The 25,738-nt window shown below is 38.8% G+C and overlaps 3 protein-coding genes across 3 annotated transcripts in view; 1 reads left to right on the plus strand and 2 right to left on the minus strand.

Annotated features, from left to right (window-relative positions):
- FAM185A (family with sequence similarity 185 member A) overlaps positions 1 to 1,165 on the minus strand; it is a 46,867-nt gene extending 45,702 nt beyond the window's left edge. Inside the window, exon 1 of the mRNA XM_074827872.1 lies at positions 573 to 1,165. Within this exon, the coding sequence (XP_074683973.1) occupies positions 573 to 966 (394 nt within the window). The 5' untranslated portion in view covers positions 967 to 1,165. The remainder of the gene's footprint in view (positions 1 to 572) is intronic.
- A 244-nt stretch (positions 1,166 to 1,409) lies between these two features.
- Positions 1,410 to 25,738, plus strand: part of CCDC146 (coiled-coil domain containing 146) — a 79,081-nt gene continuing 54,752 nt past the window's right edge. Inside the window, exons 1-2 of the mRNA XM_074827858.1 lie at positions 1,410 to 1,477; positions 10,108 to 10,274. Of these exons, the coding sequence (XP_074683959.1) occupies positions 10,119 to 10,274 (156 nt within the window). The 5' untranslated portion in view covers positions 1,410 to 1,477; positions 10,108 to 10,118. The remainder of the gene's footprint in view (positions 1,478 to 10,107; positions 10,275 to 25,738) is intronic.
- Positions 18,320 to 24,770, minus strand: FGL2 (fibrinogen like 2). The gene is given in 3 exon segments (XM_074827868.1): positions 18,320 to 21,319; positions 24,031 to 24,691; positions 24,693 to 24,770. Coding segments are annotated over 3 exon segments (1,446 nt in total). The 3' UTR covers positions 18,320 to 20,612.

The following is a 25,738-nucleotide window of genomic DNA, read 5'->3' on the forward strand; positions in this document are numbered from 1 at the left end:
GAGCCCTTCTTGGCATTTCATCTGTATTGTTACTTCGGAGACTTTTTGATCCCTGGGGATGGCCACTCAGCGTAACAACGACTAATGGTGCTGGTAGGTCCCACACCCCTACCGGGAACTGCCCCTCAACTCCGGGTGTGCACAGCACATACTGAGGACTGTTGTCTCCCAGCTGAGCTGCAGTTACTGGTACACCAGCTGTCAGAGCAAAAATCAAAGTGTGCACTGCAACTACCACTTAATAGCACACGTTTCAGCATTAACTACTGCTGACAAAAGCGTCAACAACAAATCATGTATACAAACACCGGGAAACACAGAGAAAACCGGGACGCTTTGAATCTCCTTAATTAGAGGGGGCATGATGCCACCACTTCCGAATACCCGCTGCCGAGAGCGTTTCCAGCGGCAGCAGCGCCGGCACAGCCGCCGGTGAGCCCCACCGGAGGCAGAGGCCCCCGCGCCCGCGGGCTCCAAGCGCCGGCATGGCGGGAGGAGCGGGCTGGCAGCCGGGCGGGCAGCCGCCCCCCGCACCGAGGGCGCACGGAGACGCGCACCCCCGCTTCACCCACCGAACTTCACTGGCGTCCTGACGTCCACGGCGGCCTTGCTGTCCACGCCGTCCGCGACGATCGCCATCTGCTCCAGCGCCTCGTCGTACTCCACCCGGACGCGGTCCTGCTGCCGGCCGCGGGGCCGGGGGCTGCCGCCGGCGCCGCTGACGGCCACCAGCACGCGGTCCGCGCCCGGGTAGCGCTCCGGGTCCAGCGGGCGGACGCTCACCTGGCAGGGCAGCCGCACCCGCAGCCGCCCCCGCGGACTGACCGCCAGCGCCCACTCCTGAAGGGGCTCACGGCCGCCGGCCTCGGCGGAGCCGCTGCAGCCACGGCGGGGGACGGGCGGCCGCCACCACCCGCCCGCCGCCCGCACCGCCAGAAGCCCCCAGCGCGGGGGCAGAGCCCTCATGCCGCCCGGCGGGGCCGCAGGCCCCGGGAGCCGCGGCAGAAGCCCCCTGAAGCGAGGCGAGGCGAGGCGAGGGAGGAGCCGCTCCCGGCGGCGGACGGCCGTTACCTCCCGCCCCGCCCAGGCCACGTGACGCGGCTGCACGCGGACAGAGGCACCGGGGCGGTGGGTAAACAGGCGGTGGCCGCTGGCGCGCGCCCCGGCGACGACAGGCGCCAGCCCCGCCCACTTGCCGAAGAGTCTGCCGGGAGCCGTAGTTCGCCAGCGCGCGGAGGGAACTACCGCCGCCGGGAAAGGGACAGCCCCGGCCGCGCTCATCGGCCTATCAGCGAAGGGGAAAGGCAGAGCCTTTCCGCGCTCTGCTTCTATTGGGCAGCGGGGCGGAACGCTAGAGCCAATCAGGAGCGAGGGTGAGGGCCGAGGGCGAGGTAGGCCGAAGGCGGCGAGCCGGGTCGCCATAGGAACGCGGGACGCCGCTCGGCGCGGTGCGGCGCGGTGGGGCGGGGCCGCACAGGTAGGACCCTGCGGCGGGCCCGGCGCCGGCGGCTGCGTGGGCTGCAGGGACTTGCGGCGGCCGGGGTCGGGGTAGGCAAAACCGCGGCTCCAGCGTAGAGGTGGGAGGCGAGTCCAGCAGCGCCTCGGTCCGGTTTGAGGAGTCCCGGGTGGGCCAGGGCCCACCCTCCCCGCCCGCGTTCCTGGGTGCCGGGAGTCTCCCCCCCGCTCCGCGGGGCCCAGGAACAAAGTACCTCAGGGCGTGAGGGCCCTTTCCATGGTTGCCTTGGGCTGATCGTGGTGCAGCCAAGCGTTAGTTTCCAATGGAAGGGCCGTCCTGGCTGGGTCTCGGCCTGCGAAGCTCCTGATGCAGCAACCTCCGCAGCCACAGGGTTTAATTCGCAAGGGGGAGGTAGGGAAAAAGAGAGGAATGGGAAGGGGGAAATGGCAGGGCTTTGGGTGGCAGCCTTGGCTTTGTGACACTTAAGCCTACAGTGCTTGTGGTGTAGCAGGCTGGAGTGGAGAGACTGCGTGTGGACTGCAGGCTGGAGCGATGGGCTAACACCAACTATAGAAGCTTCAATAAGGCCAAATGCCGGGTGCTGCACTTTGGCCACAACAACCCCCAGCAGCACTACAGGCTTGGGGAGGAGTGGCTGGAGAGCTGCCAGTCAGAGAGGGACCTGGGGGTGTTGATTGACAGCCGGCTGAACATGAGCCAGCAGTGTGCCCAGGTGTCCAAGAAGGCCAACGGCATCCTGGCTTGCATCAGAAATAGTGTGGCCAGCAGGGACAGGGAAGTGATCTTACCCCTGCACTCGGCACTGGTGAGGCCGCACCTCGATGAGTGTGTTCAGTTTTGGGCCCCTCACTACAAAAAGGACATTGAATTACTCGAGCGTGTCCAGAGAAGGGCAACGAAGCTGGTGCAGGGTCTGGAGCACATGTCCTACGAGGAGTGGCTGAGGGAACTGGGGTTGTTTAGTCTGGAGAAGAGGAGGCTGAGGGGAGACCTCATCGCCCTCTACAACTACCTGAAAGGAGGTTGCAGAGAGCTGGGGATGAGTCTCTTTAACCAAGTAACAAGCAATAGAACAAGAGGGAATGGCCTCAAGTTGTGCCAGGGAAGGTTTAGACTAGATTTTAGGAAGCATTTCTTTACAGAACGGGTTGTTAGGCATTGGAATGGGCTGCCCAGGGAGGTGGTGGAGTCCCCATCCCTGGAGGTGTTTAAGAGTCGGGTTGACATAGCGCTGAGGGATAGGGTGTAGTTGGGAACTGTCAGTGCTAGGTTAACGGTTGGACTGGATGATCTTCAAGGTCTTTTCCAACCTGTGATTCTGTGAAATGTCCTCAGTCAGAGGATGAAGAAGCAGTTTGGCAGATGTGCTGGAAAAACAGTTTTTTCAAAAGTGGTATTGCGGAGCTCCGGAATTGGGCTCTGTTGAGAGAGCTTGGTTAACATCTTATTTACTGTGACTGCTTTTTAGCAGTTAACATACAGCCTAGCAGTTCTAAAGCCAGGCAAATAAACATTTTCCTGAGTTCTGTACAATTATGTCATGAGACAATTGTCATTACAGAGTTTACAAACAAGTGGGGAACTACTGAATTCAACTTAAAAGACTTCTATGGGCTTCATAGACAACATTATCATTGTATAATAATTTAAAAAAATTAGGTGGGGGATGTGGGCATAGATGATGTAAAGTCAGAGGCTGCATTCTTGTCAGAGATACAGTTTACTGCCAGTAAGGAGAGTGAAACATGCATAGAAAGGTGCATTGTTTTAGCTACATTGCAACACAAGAAATAATGAAATCTGAGGCTGTTACATTACTGATTTGCTGCCTTTCACGCTCCATGTGTTGTTTTTCTTCTTTTCCAAAAATAACTGTGCAAGCCATGCAATATGCTATTTGGTCATCAAGCTCTTTTCATCTCACTTCCATTTTTATCACTGTCTGGCATTGATTATTTAGGAATCTGAAATGAGAACTGAGTGTCCAAGAGGAAAGAAGATGGTGCTGGCTTTTTGGTCCATCTGTAATTCTCACTGTGGAAAGTTGATTAAAGATTCATATTCATCAGTCAAGCCCTTCAAGTTAAATTATTTCATTGGTTTACATTATTCAATCTCAAAAATCATTAAATGAAACACAAAAAGGGCTAGCCTGCCATATGATAGTTTAGTATAGAAAAAAAAAATTCTAGAAAGACAAAAATGTATCAAGAAATATCTTCAGACATGATGGGAGATAGAAGGGGTTTTTTTTCAAGTCTTCAGAAATAGTTGATTTTGGGAAAAAATACTACAAAAGTCTTACTCTTGAGACCAAATACAAAATTTAAACGTTTTATAATTTGTCAGGGAAACAGTTACAGACCTGAAAGAAGTGTGGTGCAATGTGCTATAATTCCGCTAGATGACAGCCAATTCAACAAATAACTCTATTAACCGACTCCTCAAAAACCCGGGTCTTTGGTTGGGTGGGGTTTATGGCTGCCACCCCTTTCTCCCTGAAGTCCGTGTTGCTGTTCCTTATCATCGTCTCCTACCTCCTCTTAAACGTTAGTGCCGCTGTCCCACTGCCCCCCTTTCCTCCTAGTATCTTGGTATTTGATGCTCCTCATGTAGGCAGAGGTTTATCAGTTTGGGCTCCATCCTATGCTATGAATCATCTTTAATATTGTCAAGTTTTGCATAATTGAGAACTTTATTCGAGAAACCATTGAAAGATGCTTTAGCCTCAGCTATGTATATATTTCACTGTTTCATGTTGGGTTTTTTTATTAGATACAGTTTAAGCATACTTACATAGCTAAAAATACTGAAGAAAAGAGATAAAAAGTAATTGCTAGGAAGAAGTTCTTCTTTCTCCATACATATGAAACTTCATGTTTTTAGTGCTTTATCTTGACTGAATTCCAGCCAATCCCATATCAGCTGGCATGGCATGTAGCAGAGTCCAACAGTAAAATCAGATTTATTTACATCTTTAATATTCTGACTCGTCACTTGCAGGAAAAGAAAGCTATATCAAATATATAAATGAAGATTTAATTGGAGCTCCAATTTCAAGATGCCCGTGTGATTCCTTAATGGATTACAATACCTATTAACCATTTTGCCAGATACTTACTTATAGTGTTGAAAGTCAAAGAATATTCTGTATTTCATGCAAAAGATAACAAAAACTAGACATTGTAAGTGTTACAGAATAGATTTTAAAGCCAAAACATTGTTAGAGGCACTTTTAGGCTAAGGTAAGTGAGAGAGAGATTTCAAGGGAAGAGGAATTAAATAAAAAGGATATACAGGAGAGGCTATAGAAGGAATAAATTTTTCTAACTTTTATATTTGGAATTAATCACAGAATAAGGTCAGACTGCTTCAGATACCCACAATGTATAAACTTAGTCTGGCTGGGCAGGATTAAGTTCACCCATTTGCTATAATTGTAATGAAGAAATAATGTGACCTCACTACTCAGGAAAACGGGGCCACCCTGCAGGAGTGTTCTTGCTGGTGTTACGCTCATGCTGAGGCTCCTACCTGCAGGTGCAAGAACACTTCAAGTTAACATCCAGCGTTTGGGCAAGGTTCACCACACACAGGGCTAGCTACTTATTAACATTCCTCCATATCATAAGGCTTAAGAATTTTGTAGTCAGGATATTTTTCATCAAGTTTATTAAAAATTCTGCTGTGTTTCTATTACGAAACATTTGTATTACGCTGTTTTAGTGCCTTTATTTGTATTTTGTAATTTGTATTTTTTCAGTGATGTGTTTCTGAACTGCTTCCATGAGCCTTCTTAGTTTTCAAGGCATGTCTAGGTTTCAGTGGGTAGGCAAAGCATGTTTTGTTTGTTTTCCCCTCAGTATTTTGGTGTGTGCGTAGTGATGGTAACCATTTCTTTTCACGGATGGCAGAGAGAGAGTCTCCAAAGCACACAATGGTTCGGATTTCAGAGATTTTTTGTTTGTCACACTACCAGAAATTTTCTGAGGAAATTTAAGTTCCTCATGGAAACCACATGAAGAGGGAAGTGGCAAACCTTACAATTCAAATTTTCCCTATCTTAGCCATACTGAATTAGAACTCCAGCAGATAAAGTCTGTGTGTGGTTCAGGGAGATTCCGTCCCAAATAGCAGAGACTTGAAAACAAAGGAAAACAATGAAACTTATAACAGAAATTGTTAAGCAGTTTAGGTATGCGGTGTGCTCTCATTTCCCTGAAGTAGTTATCTATGGAGCTGTACGGTCTAATCAAACAATCCATTCTCAATTACATACATACTGTAATCCCCTATTTTACATGATATAATTTTAATTTTAATGATCATTTAATGTTGGCATAGCTTTGTCATTTAAAGATACATCCCTTCATGCCGAAGCACAGGCTCTACCCGATTAAAACAGAAGGTCTGCTGTTTACAAGACTGCAAGTTTTAACTTTAGGAAAGAAGCATTAGGAAATAAAATTTTAGAGGATGGAAAGAAGATCACTGTGCAATTGAATAAATCCATGGTACTCCTATGTTATTAATATTATCTGTAGGTCTTATCTCTTCCCTTCTCCTTGAAGAGGATATGGTAGAACTGGAAAAGTTTGGAGAAGGATGACAAGGACAGTGGAAGGCAGAGAAGGGCTTTCATGCCAGTGACAGTAGGTGGATTGACTTCTTCAACCTAGAAAAAGGATTATCAAATGAAGATACAATGTTAAAAAAACCTACTGGCACAGAAAGGTGGTGATTATTCAGTAACTCATCCAGTAAAAAACCTAGGTGGCATCAAGGAGGCAGATTCAAAACAAACAAAAAGCACTGGTTACTCAGGTCATGCAGAGGTAAGATGAAAATCTCCATTCCCCTGGATTTTGCAGATACTGAAAGTTTTGTATGAGTTCAAGGGGAGAGGAGATGGGTTCAGCAAAGCATCACCACACTGTGACTAGTGGACCTGCTGGAGCAAGTCCAGAGAACAGGCTGGATCGATGGGCTGAGGCCAGTCATATGAGGTTCAACAAGGCTCAGTGCTGGGTCCTGCACTCGGGTCACAACAACCCCAGGCAACACTACAGGCTTGGGGAAGAGTGGCTGGAAAGCTGTCTGGTGGAAAAGGACCTGGGGGTGCTAGTCGACAGTGGCTGAATATGAGCCAGCAGTGTGCCCAGGGGAGACCTTACTGCTCTCTGCAACTACCTGAAAGGAGGTTGTAGAGAGGTGAGTGTTGGTCTCTTCTCCCAAGTAGCAAGCAATAGGACAAGAGGAAATGGCCTCAAGTTGTGCCAGGGGAGGTTTAGATTGGATATTAGGAAAAATTTCTTCACCAAAAAGGTTGTCAAGCACTGGAACAGGCTGCCCAGGGAAGTGGTTGATTCACCATCCCTGGAGGTATTTAAAAGATGTGTAGATGTGGTGCTTAGGGACATGGTTTAGTGGTGGACTTGGCAGTGCTACATTAATGGTTGGACTTGATGATCTTAAAGGTCTTTTCCAACATAAATGATTCTATGATTGATTTTATAAATGCAAGGGATTATGATAAAGTTTAAAGGGGTTCATCAGTATATGTTAATGAAGTCGACCACTTGAAGTGTAGTTCCCTCAACAGAGATTTTTATAATTTTTGTGTCTTCTTAATTAGTGTAGTTGATGTATCTTCATAAATGGAGCTACATCTCTTCACGTTCAAAATTAAATTTTACTACTTTTTTCATCTGTCACTCTGGAAGGTCAGTGCAGCTAATCCTATCTCGATTCTGCACTGATTTATGTATATGTATGAACGTTGATGTTTGCTAGAGTGATACTGAAGTAAAGATGCTGGCATTAGTCTTGGGAATCTGTGTTCAAACTGTTATTATTATTTCTGTCCTAAAGCTGTTTCACAAGACTGTTCTCAGCCTAATTTGACCCGGATTCCAAAACAGGCTTGTAATTCCGTTTTTCTGCAATTCTGTGTGTTGGAGTAAGGCTGTGATATTATTTGCAGTTCTACAGTTTGAAAACATCCGTGTTTCTTGAACTATTCTGTAAATTTAGAAATCATGCCACCTTTCATTTCTGTTTGAATTGGACTGTTTATTTATCAGATACTGCAAAAATACAATTTTTCCACTTTGCTTGTTGAACTTTATACAGCCAATTTTGTATAAACTGAATTTTAAATTTAATTGTGTAGTAGGTAATTGAAGGATGCTGAACTTATTTTAATGTCCCGTAGTCAGACTTATCTTTTGTTACAGTCTGTCCCCATCCCTCTTAAAAAGAGTGGAGAGTATTGCTTATCACACTAGCTAAGGCTATGTAATTGTTGCCCTCTGTCTCAGCTGTCTATAGTTGTGTCTTAACATAATATTATAAACTTTTCAGATTCAGAAGATACTTTTTGTTCTCTCCCTGCTCAGCAAATTGGAGTCTTGAAGAGGACTCTCTTGTACAACCATACTGTGAGGAAGTGTATTTTTTGACTGACATCAACTGTATGGTTCACATACTAGTATCAACAAAAATGCCTACACCCATAAAGCTCTCAGGTTTTGGCATTGTTCTGCTTAGAGTTTCTGCCACTGTGCTTTTCCCTCTGTCTAAATTCTTCCTGTATGTTTAGAGGAAGAAATAAAGCAGCAGCCATAAACATGAAATGCATATGCTAAAATATTCAGTGGTTCTTTAGAGATGAAAAATGGCTGTCTATTTATAAATGTGTATACTTGTTTATGTACAGTATTTCAGAGTTTATTTCTTGGCCTCTATGATGTTTACAGTTGTTTCACAATGTTTTGACTCCTCCAGGAGGGATCATGAAATTGCTTTTTTTTCCATAAGCAAATACAGCCGCTGAAATCTCTCTAAAAGTCAAAATGTTCCTGAAGGAATTCCAAGCAGCACTGAAGAAAGTCATAAACTTGCCAGTTTAAGTTTCACCACCCTTATAGATAAGTGATTTTTCAAAAGGTGCATACACACAACACAACATTTTTATATCCATTTTCCCACCACAATTATAAAAAGAAATGTTACTTTTTCTTAACTGTCAGCTTTCTGGCTTTGGAATGCAAAATTGCTCTGGTTGGTTCATTGGAGAATCTGGTATATAGTATTGCAATATTCTCAAAATTTCTTTTAGATTTTATTACTGTTTTAATTTTGATTGCCCTTAATTTATTAATTGCCCTTAATTTAAAAAGCTCTCTTTTAAAAGAGAAAGGTCTCCAATATGTTATGTGGAAGGCTGAATGATGTCAAGGCTGACTCATTTGAGGTGGGTTCTGCATCTCTGGAAGCTGATAGGGGTTTTATGGTTTTGTCCTATAGCAGATTACAATGTTCTCTGCATAATAGTTATTTTGCATGATAATTAATCTAGAAAGGCCTGCTGGTGTCAGGTGAACACTTGAAGAGGTTGGCAGTCTTTCTCCCAAAATTTTGAACTGATATACTGTGGTACTGATTTGTCCATTCATTTCATCTACAGCCAGCTTCAGTGAACTTGTGAAGGAATTCTTGAATTCCTCCATGTATGCTCCGTCTCCACCTTCCACTGTGCTTCGCTCTGCAAATACTCCATGGCTCCCCTATCTCTCTGTCATGGCAAGATTTCTGGGTGCTTCAAAAGTCCTTCTTCCCCTCTCTTCCCTCTGTAAGATGCTTATTGCCTCTCTTTAGTCATCCTATCTCTCTTATATCTTTCTCCTGAAATGTTTGTGTCTTGCTTCATGCTGCCTTCATGCAAAAGATCAATATTTCAAAACTCTTTGAATATACAAAACTCTCAAGATACTGTTGTGCCAGAAGATATTTTTGGCAGCTGTTAATTGGCATTTGATATAACGACAAGTAGCAAGCTGATGGATATTGCTGTCTTATCAGGGTACCAGGAGCATTGTATCCCCTTGTATTCAACCTCCCGTTTCCCTCTTTCATCTCGGCATTTTCACACACCTCAGACAATTCTGGTGATTGAAGCTTGGGAACGTAATTCTTAAGTGCTGGACTGAGATGGTAAACACAAAGTGAAGTTACATGAAGTTATAGTAACTTGATGACATTAGGTCTCATCTTGCTAAGAAGTAATTAATAAATTGATCTAGCTGTTCCTAATGCAAGAATCTTAGATTTCTGTTCCTAAATGAGAGCTATGAAAGTGGGATTTTCTCAAATATAATTGTAGGAAAGTTATCTTTTCCAACAACCCTACTTGTTCCATCTTTCTTTTATTTCTCTCTCTGTGTATTTATTAAAAAAACTGTGTTACCTAATTTGAAAAAGAGCTTTCTTTAGAATAAAGCTTACACCAAGCTATGATTATAAAATTTGGATTTTAGTTTCTTTTAAAGCTCCGTCTTTTGGGGAAGAAAAAAGGGATTTCCACACTGTACAGGAATCAAAATACAGCTTGTATTCTGTGAGTTTTATTATTACTCTTGAATTAGTTCACTTGGATATTTTTTAGGGTTGTATTATTTTAGCAGAGGTCACAGATACTAAAAATGTAACCTGGTACATAACTGAAATGTTAGTACTACATAGGAGCTCTGACATGAGGAGATCTCAGGAGATCTACATATTTATCTTGCACAGTCATATATATCCCTGGATCTAATTAACTGTATTTTGGTATTTTTGTTACTTCCTAGAACTTCAAACGATGAGTCAGGCTGGTGAAGAAAGTTCCAGTTCCAGTGACACAGAATTGGAAATCGAGAAGGAGCAACCTAATCATGCTCTAGCTCCAACAGTTTATCACCGAGATGAGGGATCCACTGATGTGACAGCAAGTCCTGCATTTCAGTGTTTAGATGAGGTACCACGTACCCCAGCTTTCTCTGACTATAACAGTGCATATTGTATCCAAATCAATTAATCTGAAATGTATATTTTGTTGTTAGTAATTGAAGGTTATTACCATAAGCTATCTGTAGCTTCCCTATTTCTTCTCTGATTTTTTTTCTAAGTGGTAAGAACATTCCGTGAAGCAGAAACATACATGGGGCGTATTCTTGTTGGGGATAGTGTGCTTAAGAGATAACCATGTTATTGTTTTCAATGATCATGACCTTAAGGGTAGTAGAGAGGTCTTGTTCCTGTAGTATTCTAATTATAGAGATAGCTGCATCGTGATTTTTAGAAAGGCTTAATTGTTGCAGGAAAAATCCAAGGTAAATGGCTCCTGAGGCACTAATAACTGATGATGATAGAAGAAACCTTTTGGAACTCAGTTTCTTTTGCAGAATTTTTTGCGTTAAGGAAACTTTTCGAATACTAGAAGTATTTTAGAATTTAAGATATCAAATACATATCAAATGGAATTCTTAAAAATGTAATGCCAGAAGAGACATTAAGAGATCATCTAATGCAAAATTTACACTGAAGTAGATTCTCTGCAGATATTTGTCTCATTTGTTCTTTAAAACTTTAAGTGATGGAGATAGCTCTTTCAGTATCCTTTTCCAACACCATCATTGCTATAGTTTTAAAAAAAGAAGCTTTTCCTAAATCCCAGTTTAAATTTCCTTTGGAGTGAATAATGTAGCTTTCTTCTTGCCTTACCCACAGTGACAATGGGGAGCAATCCATTTCTGCCCTGTTTATAAAAAAAATGTACATCTCTCATATTATAAGCAGGCTTTGTTCATACTTCACATTTTTCTTAAAGTTCTTAAGTTGCTTTACCTTGGGCTCTTTCCAGCTTGGATCTATCAGATTGGTTTGTCAGCCCAGCTCTCTGTCTCTGCCTTGGACCTAATGTCAGTAGAAAGGAAGGGGCAAGAATTTGTAGTGAAGAGAAAAATAGTACTGCCCCTTTCCTATCTTGCTATTAGATCATACTGAACATAGCATGAAGCTGCACAGCCAATCTCTCTCTAATCTCTTGTACATTCAGCAGGGAGATTTTCCCTTTCAGTCCAGTGCCAGTATATGGTGAGTCCAGAGCTTCCAGTATTGTAGCACAAAAACCCTTTCTTCTCAGTTCAAGCCAGCTGCAAAAGTCCAGGACAGCTCAACTCTCAAAGAGACTTGACCTCTCACCTAACAGAAATCCTTCTGTCTACTGAAACTATGGAAACTGCACTTCGGGGAGTACTTTATTTTCAGCTGCTCCTGTACGTTTTCTATAGATTTTCAGTTGTGGTAGAATTTTTGGTATGTCAACAAGAGGCATATGTCTAGTACAGTATCTTTACCCCCCACCCTTTACCCAAATAAAATAAAACTAAATGGTATAACATTCTAAAACATATTTTACATTTCTGCTTTGTTTTTCTTATTTTTAATCATGGTGAAAACTTGTTTTTCTGGACTTATTCTAGGAAATGATCAGATCATTTGGCTTATTTTTTTTTTCTCAAAGAATCTTTCCAATGAGTTTATTCCGCATGTCAAATTTAAGGCCAACTTGTTTAACTCTGATAACATTGTAAACCATTAATGGGAAATACAGGGTAACCTTAGTATTAGAATTTGTGCCCAACTCAGGAAAAAAAAAAAGTGCAGTGGAAAACTGAAGTAAGCAATTTGCATAAGATTTCATAAATGAGGTCTTTCGGTCATTTTGTCAATTTTTAAAAGGGAACTATGACTCATTTATTCTTACCATAATTTTTAACAGTTCGTACTTGTGCTTTACAGGCTGATTTGGCTTTTCATCACTTATTCACATTTCTTCTCTTCCACTGACGTGTTTGTTTTCCTTTGTTGAACTTTATACATAATTCAGAGATAAATATATGACTTTGGTCACCACAGAGGTTGTTGCATTGACACTGGCTTCACCTTCTTGGAATAGCTTTCAGAAGTTTTCCACAGAAGTGGAACTGTATCATATTATCTCTGGTTTACTGGCTAGTCATTTATGCCTGCATAGCAGCAAATACTTATCAGAAGGGACATCTTTTGATATTATTAGATTTATTTGAGAACAGACATATCCTTTCTAGCGGTAAACCTTCCAGTCAGGCCAGTCTCTTTTCTCATGTAAACAGCAGATAGCCAAAGATACAAATAGCAAGAAGTCACACATGCACACTATTTCTCTTTCATTTTTAATAACACATAGGAACATTGTTTAGCTTTGTGGGTTAGGTAAAAATATTAAAAACTGGACAGAGGTTTGAACAAAAGCCACTCAGTCCATCATGACTTGCTTCTTTTCACCACGTGTTTTTATTTATTACCAAGTTGACATCAATCTAACTCGGTACTTCCACTGCTGTTGGTTAGAGGACTGACATTCACAAAATGAACTTTCCACTTTTTTAGCCTTTGTTGTTATGTCCTTGAAATAAAGACCTTTACTCTAACATTTCTAATTTAATTTCTTGACTTGTGAATCTTTTTTCGTATCCTGTTTTCTTGTACTGCATGCCATTAGAAATAAATCAATCTGCATCATGTTAATAACTTCCATGGAAAACTACATAGTCTAGTACCTGTATGATGAAATAAATATATTACTTGGATAAATGTTACATTAATATGCAATAAATTATGCTATTTTCATTTTAAATGTAGTGCATTATAGACCGTGTATATGTACTTTGATTCTTAAAAGGCAGCAAAAATGTATTTAATGACATGTACAATGTCTAAATTTCAAGAGCTATTAATTTTACAAAATGAATATTTGACTAGCAGCTAGCTTCAGCAAAATGGTCTGAATTTATACTCATCCTTTGCATGCAAATTTATGATTTTTTTTGCAACAGGTAGTAATAGAATACATTTTACCTCTCCCTTTATCCTTATATTATCCTTGTTACAACACTACTATTACTGCTAAAGCCGCACAGGACATATTGAAATTTCCATTTGAATATAAAAACCAACAGAACATGACATGAAATTGGATTCAGTGCTCAAAATGACAAGATTAAACAGAATGGAAACAAAAAAGACCAATTAACAAATGGCCTCCTGCCCAGTTTCATAATTTTTGTCCCCATAATTTTTGCCCATCCCTGCTCTGTATAGTAACATTTTTTTCCTATGGACACTCAACTTGTTCTTTCCTTTCCTCCACCTGATCCAGGCTTTCCTGTTTTAATGGGAACATATACAAATAAAACATCAGTTGTCATAATGATGCTGTTAATGTTTAGTTTGTAATCTATTATAGACTTCAAATCCTTTCCTGTTGCTTAATTTTTGTTTTGTTACCCATATCACAATTAATCCCAGACACAAAAAAGACCCCTACTCTATACATCTTTCCAATTTGATAGTGAATCATTGACAGCTACGCTCCAGAAACAGTTTTCCATCCACTTTATCTTTGCAAAATTTTGACTATTTAATAAAGTTGATTAATTGCTCACAAAGCCTACTGGTTCGTGTTTTTGATTCAAGAGACTATCCAAAAACTAGTATTCTTCAGGTTCTTTCAGGTAGAAGGAGAATCAGTCATGGAGCCTAGTATCTTTGAATGCTGTTCAGTTAATTCTATTTATTTATAAATTAGGCACAAGCTCTTCTTTTTCTGGAAAAAAAAAGGAGACATCAAATGGTGGGAGGGTAACTTCTCCCAGTTTGAGGTCTTTTTCAGTTAGTATTTTATTAGCAGTTCTTATTAGGCTTTACTCAGGATTGATGTCTCTGAGCTTTTCTATGCTCTGTTTTTTCTTTCTCTTCCTTTTGTTGGTATTGGTTCTTCAGTTAGAAAGATAGTTGTTAGTTCACTCAAATGTATACATCTATTTTTAAAACATTGCTAGAAAAAGGATCCTGCAGCATTTGTTTTGTATGTCTTTGTAGTGGACTCTATGATGGAGCTATTCATTCCCTACAATAGTGTACTTGTGAATGAAAAGTGCTTTACTATTTACCAGATTCAGCCAGTGGATACCTTGTTTGGAAGGTACCCCAATAATCTCTTTCTGCTAATAAACGTCATCCATTTATGTACTAAATTGATACCTGCAGAAGAATAAACTCCTTTGTGAGATTTCTCTGATTGGTCTAATGTTGCACTCTGTATCCTATAAAGATAAAATGGACTGTGCTCCCTATCTGATACCAGCACCAAATCTTTACTTTGCACTGCTTTTTCTTGATGGCAATCGTCACTATCACGCTATGTTTCTTTTTGCTGGTGTCCAAGAATCCTGTTGCCACCATCCGTCAGGAAGCAGAAAGAACCTTTCATGAATATTTTTCATGAGTATTTTGAAACTTTGAGTCCTTCTGAGATTAATGAATGTCTTACCCCTGACTATCGAAAGTGGTTGAAATGCTAATAAAGATGTTAACTGAAATCCTGGTTCTACTGGAAACAGAGCAAATCTCCATGTTTACCAAAAAATGAACAGTATAGTGACAGTGACTTCTCAAGCAAATTTTGCTTCAGCTGATCTGGTGTTGACTCACGTGGATTTGCTTGCTGTGAGAGCTTTAAAGTCATGGAATGATGCGTGCGTTCAGTGTTTGAATGTGGTTCAAGCAGGGAAAGGTACTTTTCATTTTTCTCTTTTTTCTCATCTGTGCTGCAAGAAAGAAGAGAAAGCTGCATAAAGGTTGGCTACAGCTTTCAAATATAAATACTAAGAATCAGTATTTCATATATTTCTTCAGTGGCATTCTGACGTCTAACAATGCCACTCTAGAAAATACAGCCTTTTCCAATTTCTTTTGCTAACAAGCTGTTTTTTAATTCTCTCCTAACTTAGGTTAAATGGTAGGTGTAAATAACTTCTCTTTAAAAAAAAAAAAAAGTCAATACATCTTTAAATTAAAACTTCTCCTAGAAAAGTTAGCTTGGTAGACTAAGATAGAAAATAATTTTTTTTAATATAACCACCAATTTAATTTCTGTTCACCTACACATACTGTAGTGTGCTTTCTACTCTTATAAAGTATGATCATCAGTATATTTTTGCATGGTAACCATAGCAGTGGATAAAATGTAAAGCAGTGGGTAAGATGTAAAAATCTTAACACAGCTGTTGAATGCAAACAACATTTCAAACTTAAGCTGATCCTGGCACACTCCACATTACATGCTTCAAAGGCTCCTGGCACAACAAAAAAGCTGTATAAATATGTTGGCACAGACAGCAAAGACAGATGTTGCCTCCACCTCCACCCATAGGAATCTGACTGCTAATTAAATAAACCTTTTTTAACTTTGTTGATACGGTCACTTGGGAAGTCAGCTAGGGATGATAATGTGTCTGTAAGCTAGAGTCTGGGTTTTTTTGCAATAGCTTTCAGCAAGCAAGCAATAGTTTGCATAGCAAACGTTAAAACGATCGGTTGTTGCAAAAGGTAAGTTGCTTGTTCCAATTGGTGGTAACTCCTATAAAAAGCTGTAGCAGAGTGGGGTGAATTTACAGATGCTTTTAAAGAGCAGACCCAGTGTAATATGCTCCTTCAACTGAGAGATTCTTTTTACCGCTTGAAGTGACGTTGTGAGGAAACAAGGCCAGTATGCTGTTGCATGTGTTCATATTATCACAAAGCAGGTGGTATTTCTGTACATTTCTGAAAAGCACGTTTGAAAGCATTTGTGATGTGTTGTTTCTTCTATGCTGCTATAAAGTCAAGTGCAGATTTCATGCCACACAGAGGAAACACAGCTCCCTAAAGCTGTAAGACTAGAAGGAATAACCTGTAGCTGCAGCGTCTTCTTGTGTTTTGACCTTTTCTCAACAATTTTTGAGACTTGCGAGACTTAAAAAGACAAACATATTGCTGTCTTATGTTCCAAAGCTTTCTCTCTCTTCCCCTTTTCTCATCCAAAGTATGTATCGGAGATCTGATACTCCAAAACAGGGTGATCTTGTACTAAAATTGTGAGTCTGCCTGGCCTTGGCTTATGATATTTATGTCAGCACCCTACATGGTGAGGAAGCTACAGTTCACCAAATGTACATTCGATAAAAATGTCCAGTGGTGGAGAATCATCTGTTACACAGATTAGGTTACTTTAAATGTTAAAAAGGTGATTTCTGGTTTCCTTATTCAAAAAACCAGTGTCCAAATACCCCTTAATGAACAGAGCCTTAAAGATCTGCATGAGAAAGGATCCTTATCTTTGTGTTTAGCATCTAGACTTTGAGCTGCAGAGGTAAGGAGAGGGGCTTTTATATTCTGTCAGAAGAAAGAAGTGAGAATTTGTTTCTCAAAGTGGATCCTACTTCTCCATAAAAATCATTGACTCCATGTAATTGCTTAAAAGTAAGTGTGTAAAGCATACTTTTTATTTTCTACTGTATAATTCTAAATGTTGGCATACTATTTCAGTAGAAGTGTAATATTAATTAGACTTACAGTTTGTCTTGATTATATGAACATAATTAGGTTATTGGGGATACATTTTCCAGTTATTATTTTCCAAATGGATTCTTTTTTTACTGAGATCAGAAAAACTGATGAACAAGGACGTAAAAATATTGATTCATATCCTGTTCTCATGACATGTGTGAGGGTCGGTTTTGACACATCATCTTAACACATTGTTTTCTGGATTTGGTTACCATTGAGGGTGATGGCCAAATTTGCTTCTGGCAGAAGTATTATAACTTCATAAAAGTTTCATTAAAGCTGTGAATGAAAGAGATCAGTTTAGTAAGTGGAATGTTTGCATTTAGCAGGGCCTGTGGATGGCATTGCTCAGCCATTTTTCTTTGAAACTTATGTCAGTGTCTTCAGGTCCATATATACCATATTATTTTTCTTTTATCTCCTGAAAAAAAGAACACAGAACACATTTATAAAAATGTATTTCAAACCTCCTTCTTGGTAGGCCAGTATTTAGGTCTTATCTTTTTTCTCTATGAAGACTTGAAGTCGCATCCTTCCTGTTTTGATTTTTCTATCGTGTGTAAGTTATAGATGCTAGTTAAATTTGGCACCTTTTTTTTTTTTGTATTTTATTTTGCTTTAAGTTATAAACACGGTATTCTAGGTATGGATTGAGAACCATCTTAATTTCCTTTGAAAATAATCACATAAATGCCCGTTTATTTTCCACCAAATTGTCAAACTACCTGTTGTTTGCAGTTCACTCTCTGAGTTTGACCGCAGTGTTTCCCCAAAAATACCATTAAGGAAACAGATATTTGCATTAAAAAAAAGGAAGAAAATCACTGCTGTCAGACCTTTTCATTTCTTCTCTGTTTTTTTTTTTTCTGTTTTTTTTTGTTTAAGCAATGCATAGAAAGCCAAGACATTACAGTCTGCTTGGCTGATCACATTGAACAGATGGGTTTGTGCCTTTATTTTTTGGAAATAACCCATAGGAATTTTGCTAGCAAATCCACTGTTAGTAATCTTCTTCAGTAAAATTCACAATTTAAATATTAGTGAGATAAAAACCACAAGTGTTTTCATATGATAGTCAGTGTTATATAGATGTTTTCTGTAAACTGGAAGACCTTTTGAATTCTTAAGCCTTAAGCAGAGACCAAATGCTTTTGTTTGTATAAAAAATTGATGCTTTAATTTGGGGTATTCTTTCTATTCACATGCTTTGATAAAACTTGCATGTGACGTGAAAGGTTGTGTGTACTACAAAAAACAGATGAGTTTGCTTCTCCTCTTTCATGTTAAAGATATGGGTTGTGTAAACTCTTGATTGGGCAATTAGTTTTTGCTCTTCCAAAATATGAATAGTTTCAAAAAGATGTCTGAGATTTCATCCTTTGGTATCATCTGGCAACTGAAGTGTCATAAAACAAATCTCTTAAGAACTCTTGTTACTAGCAGTAACTCTCCTGGCACATCACACAGTCATCTTCGTTGGCCATCTAAAGTTAGCTGTGTTTTCTTATTGCTTCAATTTTTACAGAAAATCAATAAAACAATTTATGATAATTTTTTTTGTAGTCCCCATAAACATCTATGACAGTAGTACAGCTTTAACAGTGTGACTTAATTTTATTACCAAGGAAAACCAAAAATAATGCTTGCAACAAGTAGATGGAGTTACACTTTGTAAAACTGGTACACATCAATGGAGATTCAGCTACAAAAGTTCCAAGCAGGTAATACTCAGATTTGTGTAACAACATTACATTACCCCCCCCCCCCCTTTTTTTTTAAGACATCAGACAAGGCTTTTATAGGTGATATTAGTCACATTTGCTTATTCTGATAAAATTTCTGTGTTTTACAAAGTTTCCTTTAAACAGGATAAAAAAAGGACAGTTTCTCATCTAACAACTTAGCAGGGAAAAGACATTTTCAGGTAGAAGCTTGTAGATACTGTAAGTCATACTTAGCTAGTTACCGTGTAATTGAATAGGAGCAAATTGTGCATTTCATGCAAAATGATTAAATATGGTCATATGCAATTAGATGTTTACTCTTCTAACCAATACCTCGTAAGTTGTTTTTTTTTTGTTTAGACAATCCTTTTTTATTCCAAAATAAATATTCTATAGCTTCAAAACATGTTCTCAAAGATTATACATCTTGCAATTAAAATTTTCCATTAGTCTTTAAAATTGAAATAAAATAAACCAAATTACACTTCATACTGAAATATCCTTCAAAATATTTACTTCCTTAAAATATATATTAATATTTTACAATTTAGCAATTGCCACTGTTGCTCATTTGCATAACTTGTAACCATAATATTTTCATTATCATCTTAAAAAAAACAGTAAAGGTCATATTTGTAAAGTATTAGGTCAGGTGTATACTTTTTTTTTTTTGGCAGGTCTCTTTTAATCAAAAAGGCTATGCCAGCAAAGACCACACTTTAACTGGTAAAGAAATACAGTCTTAGTATAGTTTATGTGCATCTCAAGATTGGCATAAGCAATATAGTAAAACAGCCTCTTGCTGAGGTTAAGTTGCATCTCCGCTCAGAATGTTAGTCACTGTGATTATAGAGACATGTCCTTTCTAGGGGAGGCAATAGATACGTATAGTCAAATTTCTGCTTGCTATCTACAACATGAGCTTTAATAGTAGTAGCTCTAATTTGCACTTCTTGAAGTATTTGAAAATTTGATTGTTTCATTTGTTATTTTTTAGAAGAAAAAAGTATTTCACATACTCTTTTCTGTTCATCGTTGCCAGTTCATGTTTCTGTGGCTACAAAAGGGGTACTTAGAAAATGGGGAGAACACAATCTTTGTGTATCTTGCAAAATAAGTATATATAATCTTCCTTAAAATTTTAAGGTGTAATGGTACCTAGAGTGAGAAGTACTTAAATAAGAGCTTGAGTCTCTACAAGAATCATCTTGTAACATGTGGCTTACCTAAAAGATTCAGGAGAAAGCAGAATGGCACAGGAAACTCTTTTTGTATGTATTTAGAGGCATTAATACAAAGACAGGGATTCTTCTTGATGTGTCTCCTTCCTACCTGTCTACTTGGCTATATAAATGTGCAATAAGCTACATGGCGGCTCCTTTCTCCCATCAACAACAAATAGGACCTTGAGCTTGAATAGAAGAACCAAAATGAGCAAGAAATACTGTCTTTCATTACATGCTGTCTACATTATTTCCACTTGCTTTTATTAAATTCCTTCACCGACTTCTTTGAATAATCTTTGCAAAGGGAATATAAGATTTGAGGAATCATCTTCATTTTATAAGTTTTCTTCCAGGCTTTTTTTGTGTCTTTGGGCAAACCACAAGGCCCTCTCTTCCTAGACCTTTAAAAATAATAACTTGTAGTACTTTTCCTAATTTATATTGATATTGCCTTGGTATACCTTTTGAAGTTGTGAAGGACAAATGATATACAAAGTCAGGCTGTTTCAGAGAGACTAATTTTCCTTCTAAGTGTTGACAGATTATCAGTTATACCTCTGTGTTATTTTCAGGTTAAAATGAAGGTGCTCATTCAGACACAATTTGTGGAAGACCATTTAAAGGTTTTAAATTCTAAAATCTGGTACATCACAGTCAGTAAAAGCACCAAAAGCAATGTTTAGAATATTTACATAACAGTACCAAGACTCAACCTCTGCTAAGTTTTAGCTATAACTATTCAGAAACATTTATGCTGGTTTTAATATATTATATGGGTCAAACCATCTCTAAAAATTTATGTGGAAGTATGTTGTTTTGTCTAGAACTATTTTATGCCAAACATAACTGAATACTTGAATTCTGAGTATAATACTGAGTAAGTAAGATTTTGAGTGCAATCCAATGCAGACTAGTTAAGAGAAAGGTGTAGAATTACTGCACAAAACTTTTGGGTCTGATCATGATTTTTACTGATTTAAAAGCTTGCCTATATCCACTGGGAATATCATCAGAAATACCATGCCATGTACCCCAGAAAATGCCGTTGCGAACACCTTTGTATTTCTTGTGGTAGTACTTGCCATTGAGGTTGGCAGACAAGCATGCATCAAACCACCAGCCAGAGCTGTAGTATGCTCCACAGTTTCCTGATGGATACCTATCATTGTCCTTGTCTGGAGTTGTAAAGAACTTTTGATCATGGTTGTAATGCTTGCTGTAGTGAAGGGCATCTCCTGCTGTGCCACTATAGCCGTGAACACTTAGACGGTACTTTAGATATTCGTTGGCCACATAGAAGTGTTCATATTTCGCGTACTCCCTGATACCATTAAAATCTTCAAGTTCAATTCTTAGTTGCATTTCCTGGCTCTTTGTCAGAAGGTGAATTTTGTCATTCCCCAGCCAAAACTCCCTGCTGAGGTTTCCAAAGCCACTTTTGTAGTCATTCCAGGTTCTGTTAAAGTTAGTGCTACCATCCTGACGCCGTTGCAGCACTGTCCAGCCGCCTCCATGTGTTCGCATGTCACAGTAAACTTCAAAGCTATCATTTCTGGGGTCAGGGCTAATCCTGTAGATTCCGTTACTCCTTCTGCCTGCTGTGTAATGATCAGCACAGTCTCTCTGCATTATTTGTATAACTGGTGGAAGAGCAGACAGTGTTAGAATAAACATAATTTCAATTTCAAAACAAGCACATTTTTCACCCAGACTGATGTGGCATACAGAACTTGGATTGGATAGACTTCTACATAGGAAATAATCACAGCAATTTCAGTACTAGAGAGAAACAGTTTTCTTCCATCAGGTTTATTCTATAATTGATGCCATCTAGAATCCCTGCATCAGATAGTTGCCTGAAAAAACCCATTTAAATGACTTTTTGTATCAAAACTGCCTATTATGGGAGCATTTTGATTGTTTGCTTTCCCTCTTCTCCTTATCTCTACCCTTCTCTTTATCCTTTCATTACCTCCTGTAAATTCAGCCTGATTTCTTCAGTCAAGATTTCTAATGCTTTGTTTTTTCACACTTGCTGCTTTTTGTATTTAAGGGTATACCATCACACCCTGTCTATAATTTAAATTTTCATCTGGCAGTACGTCAGAGAAAAATCTTTCTCCATATGGGAATGACATTAACCTGGCTGTTGTTCAGTTGACATCATTTGATACAGAACATAACATCATTAGAAATATTTCATGTCTTAATGTTGACTGTACTTTAGGAAACAGGGAAAAAAAAGTAATAAAATTGTCTCATCTGTTGTAGTAATACCATTCCTAGAAAGATGAAGCTAGAAAAGTGATGGTGTTTTCCTGTTTATGTGGCACTGCTGGCTTTACAGTAAGAAAAAGTTTTAGCATCTACCATTAACATAGCTTTTTTGCACCGATAGATGATGTATTCTATTCAGAAGAAAAATACCCCCAGGTTTTTCCTGCAGAGTGGAAATCCATTTTTGATCCACAATGTCATCCAGTAATGACACTGTGTTCAACCAAATGGTATCATAATTCCATGTTCTTAAGTAAGTGATACAAAGAACTCTCAGAATTTCTGAGTTAACAGTCAAAATCATAATGTTCATTCTTATTGCAGATTTCAATTTATGTGCCTGTTCATTTGCAGGCTTAAATTGCATGTTTTTCCTATAAAAAAATTAAACAATTAAACTATTTCTTGAAAGAGAGGAGTGTTCTCAGGCTGCAGTAGAGGATAAGACTCAGGACTCCCTGTTTGCCTGTACAGAAAACTAGACATCTATGAAAGCTTAATCTGAATCCACAACAGTCTCATTTATTTCACTGAACTTTGTGTAAGATGTTTGGTGGACTAAGTTTCAGAGCAGATATTGACAGAGAATATACATTTCAGCTAAAATGCTTTTATAATCCAATTCAACTCCTATTTAAGTAAAGTTTTGCTGTTACTTTCAGTGGAAGCAGGAATAGCTTTTGTATAGGGAAAAGTTGTAACTGTTATCCTTACTAGTTTTCATAATGTACATATTGCTGCTACAAACACTTCTAGCATCAGTTACTGTAAAATATAAGGAATATCTACATGATCATATACTATGAACAATACCCAACATTTCAGTGTGAGAAATCTCTAAAATTAGTCTGTTATGAAGTACTGTACTTGGATTTGATTCATTTCCATTATCATTCTTTTTGTGAATGTTTTATATCTGAATTAAAGTAACTGATTTATACTGATATATATCTGATTTAAGCAGATTGTTGATATAGTAAAAGCACTACCTTTATTATTATTCATTTGCTGTTTTCACACTTTCAAGAATTTCAGCTGTACATACACTGTACCATCTGCAGATTCTTCAATTTTTAATATGGGTAGACAGAAGAACAGTTTTATTTTAAACTTGAATGCTAAGCAACAGAGGCTTAAAAACTGTAATGCAGCCTGATTTTTCTCTGCTTTATCTCTATAGAGAACCCTGTCTTCATATGTATGATATCTAAGTGGTAGAATACACAGACCATCTAGTGACTATTTCTTGTTTTCAAAGATTCTTATATGTGATATAAAAACTTTATGACTTTAAAAAAACCTTCAGTCTTCTCTTAATGAGTCAACATTACAAAGAAATTATTAGTTCTATTTCTTAATTTTAATTAGGACAATTAAAAAGTAATAGAAAAAAGTGTCAGTGATAACACCTGTTTTCTATTTTATATTGCTTAGATATTAGATCCATGTTAAGGGTTTAGTATTAAAATGATGGTGCATACATTACCCTCAAGAAGTACTGTTAAGCTTTTTTATCTAAGCCTTTCAGATATTCACTGTGATGGTAGAAATATTCTTTTATTATCCATCTGTTTAAAAGTTTACTAGATTCTCTTGATGTTTAATAATGACTTGCAGACTATTTCAGAATAATTGCAGTTTCGCATTGAAAAAAAACCATAAAGGCACACCTAGAGAAAATTTACCCCTTGTCATCCAAGGAGAAAACATACATAGTTCACTGATATTTAATATCCTTAATGAAGGGTAGTAGGGTGTAAAATAGTAAGTTAATTTTTCATGTTTCCTAACTGAAATGCAAAAAAAAAAAAAAGGTAATTTGAAAATTCATGTTTTAAATCCCATAATAAAGTCCCAGTTCTAGGAGGAACTGAACACCTGCAGTTCTCAGTAACCCTCTAGTGGCAGCTGAAATATTTTACAGCAGTATAAATAAACACTAAAAGAGCAAATACTTTACTTGTGAAGTTAATAGCACAGCTATTTAGTTAAAATATATTTTAAATTGTTTGCCTAATATTTGTAAAACACACAGAAAGCTTATACAGGCAGTAAGAATTAACAGGTTACATACCAGGTCGTGGTTGCATTGCTGGACATTTAGAAGAACATTTGTTATCAAGGCTGTTCACAACAAATGTCAAATTAGCAACTTTGCTGTCAACATAATGTTCTACATTGTTCATATTTATGAGGCTCATCTTCTCTAAACGACCCTGCAGTGTCTGAATCTGGCTCTTTGCATTTTTTAAGCTGGTTGCCATTCTGTTAACTTTGCTTTGCAGGTCCTTTACTCTGTTATCTTGGATTTTGCTGGTTTCTGCTGGAGTTTCTGCATTAGGTAGCTGGAATTCATTACTACTGTCTCTCTCTTGGTTGTCATCTGCCTGCAGCTGGCAGCATTTCTTCAGCTTGTTTACTGCTTCTTTAAGGGTCTGTACTTCTTTGAGAGTCTTCTCAAGCAGTCTGAATTCTTTGGGTAACTGGATGGTCATCGGAGGCAGATTTATCTGATAGGGACAATCTTCTCCTCCATCACATTTCCGATTAGTTTTGAGCTTTATAGGACAAGTGTCAGTAAGTTTTCCTTCTTTAGCATCCTCTTCATCTTCTAGAATAACTGCAAAGACATTTGTTAAAGTGAGGAGAGCTGTCTTCAGCAAGACTAAGTAAACGAGCAGCTTCATCTTCAGAGAGAAACTAGCAGTATGAGGAAGTGTGCAGAAGTGGAACAAACTTTATAAGGGCAGCTTGAAGCCTGTGAGTTATCAGACTGCCTACACTGTTCTCAGAAATGGGTGGGAGTGTTTGCATCACGAGTGATTAATAGCAGAGCAAAGTAGGTAGTGCTTGCAAGAGTAGCATGTTTCAGTGAGTATTCCTGACTCAGAACTAGTGTATGTAAGCAAAATTATGAAATGCATGTGTGCTGATCACTTATGCAATTTAATTTCATTCCTTGTTGCACATGGATTTTCTTTTTTGAGGAAAAAAAATCACTTAGTTGTGTGTTATAACAGTCCTCTAACATCTATTTCTTAACATCTGAATGTTCTAAAACTGCTTTTCAAAACCAGACTATGGTTTTACCACAGCAGGTGGAAAAGGGGAAAAACAGCCCCTTTCCCAGTTTGAGGTTTATCATAGCAATAGCTTTGCTGTCACTCAGTCCCCTTATTCCTAAAACTGTATAGGTTCATGAACAAATGTATTCATGAAAATGATTTAAATCTCAAAGCATGTTGAAATGCACATATAGTTTAAGTTCCAAATATTTTTCAGGATAGAGTCACAAACTAAGGAGGATGAACAGCAGTTTCTTCCTCCTATTTTGCCTAGCACTGCTTAGAATGGTTACCTGGAATATTCATGATTTATATGACACATCACAGTTAAAATTCACTGTTACCTGATTCTGAGTAATTCTTACTGAAACTTTCTAAGTGAAGGTAAGGGAACTTGAGAGACCCTCCCCTGCTTTGATGCCCAGGATCCGAGTTGTTGGATTGATTGTCCAGAAAACCCAAAGCAAGTTCTGGTCTTCTGAATAATGTCCTGAATTCTAAATCCAAAGCAAGGCAGAGAGCTAGGGAAGAAGCTCCCATGGGCCCATCAGTTTGGGGTATTCTTTTCTATATTCCTGATTTTCGGTTCCTGCTTTTCTTTTTACTGTGCCTTGTATCAGCTTTAAGAGTTAATCATGTACTTCAGAGGACTAATCACACCAAATGGAATACTTCAGCTCTAGGTGACATTTGCCATGTACTTCCTCATTTTTATTC

The sequence above is a fragment of the Strix aluco genome, chromosome 5, assembly GCF_031877795.1.
Source record: "Strix aluco isolate bStrAlu1 chromosome 5, bStrAlu1.hap1, whole genome shotgun sequence".
Lineage (NCBI taxonomy): Eukaryota > Metazoa > Chordata > Aves > Strigiformes > Strigidae > Strix > Strix aluco.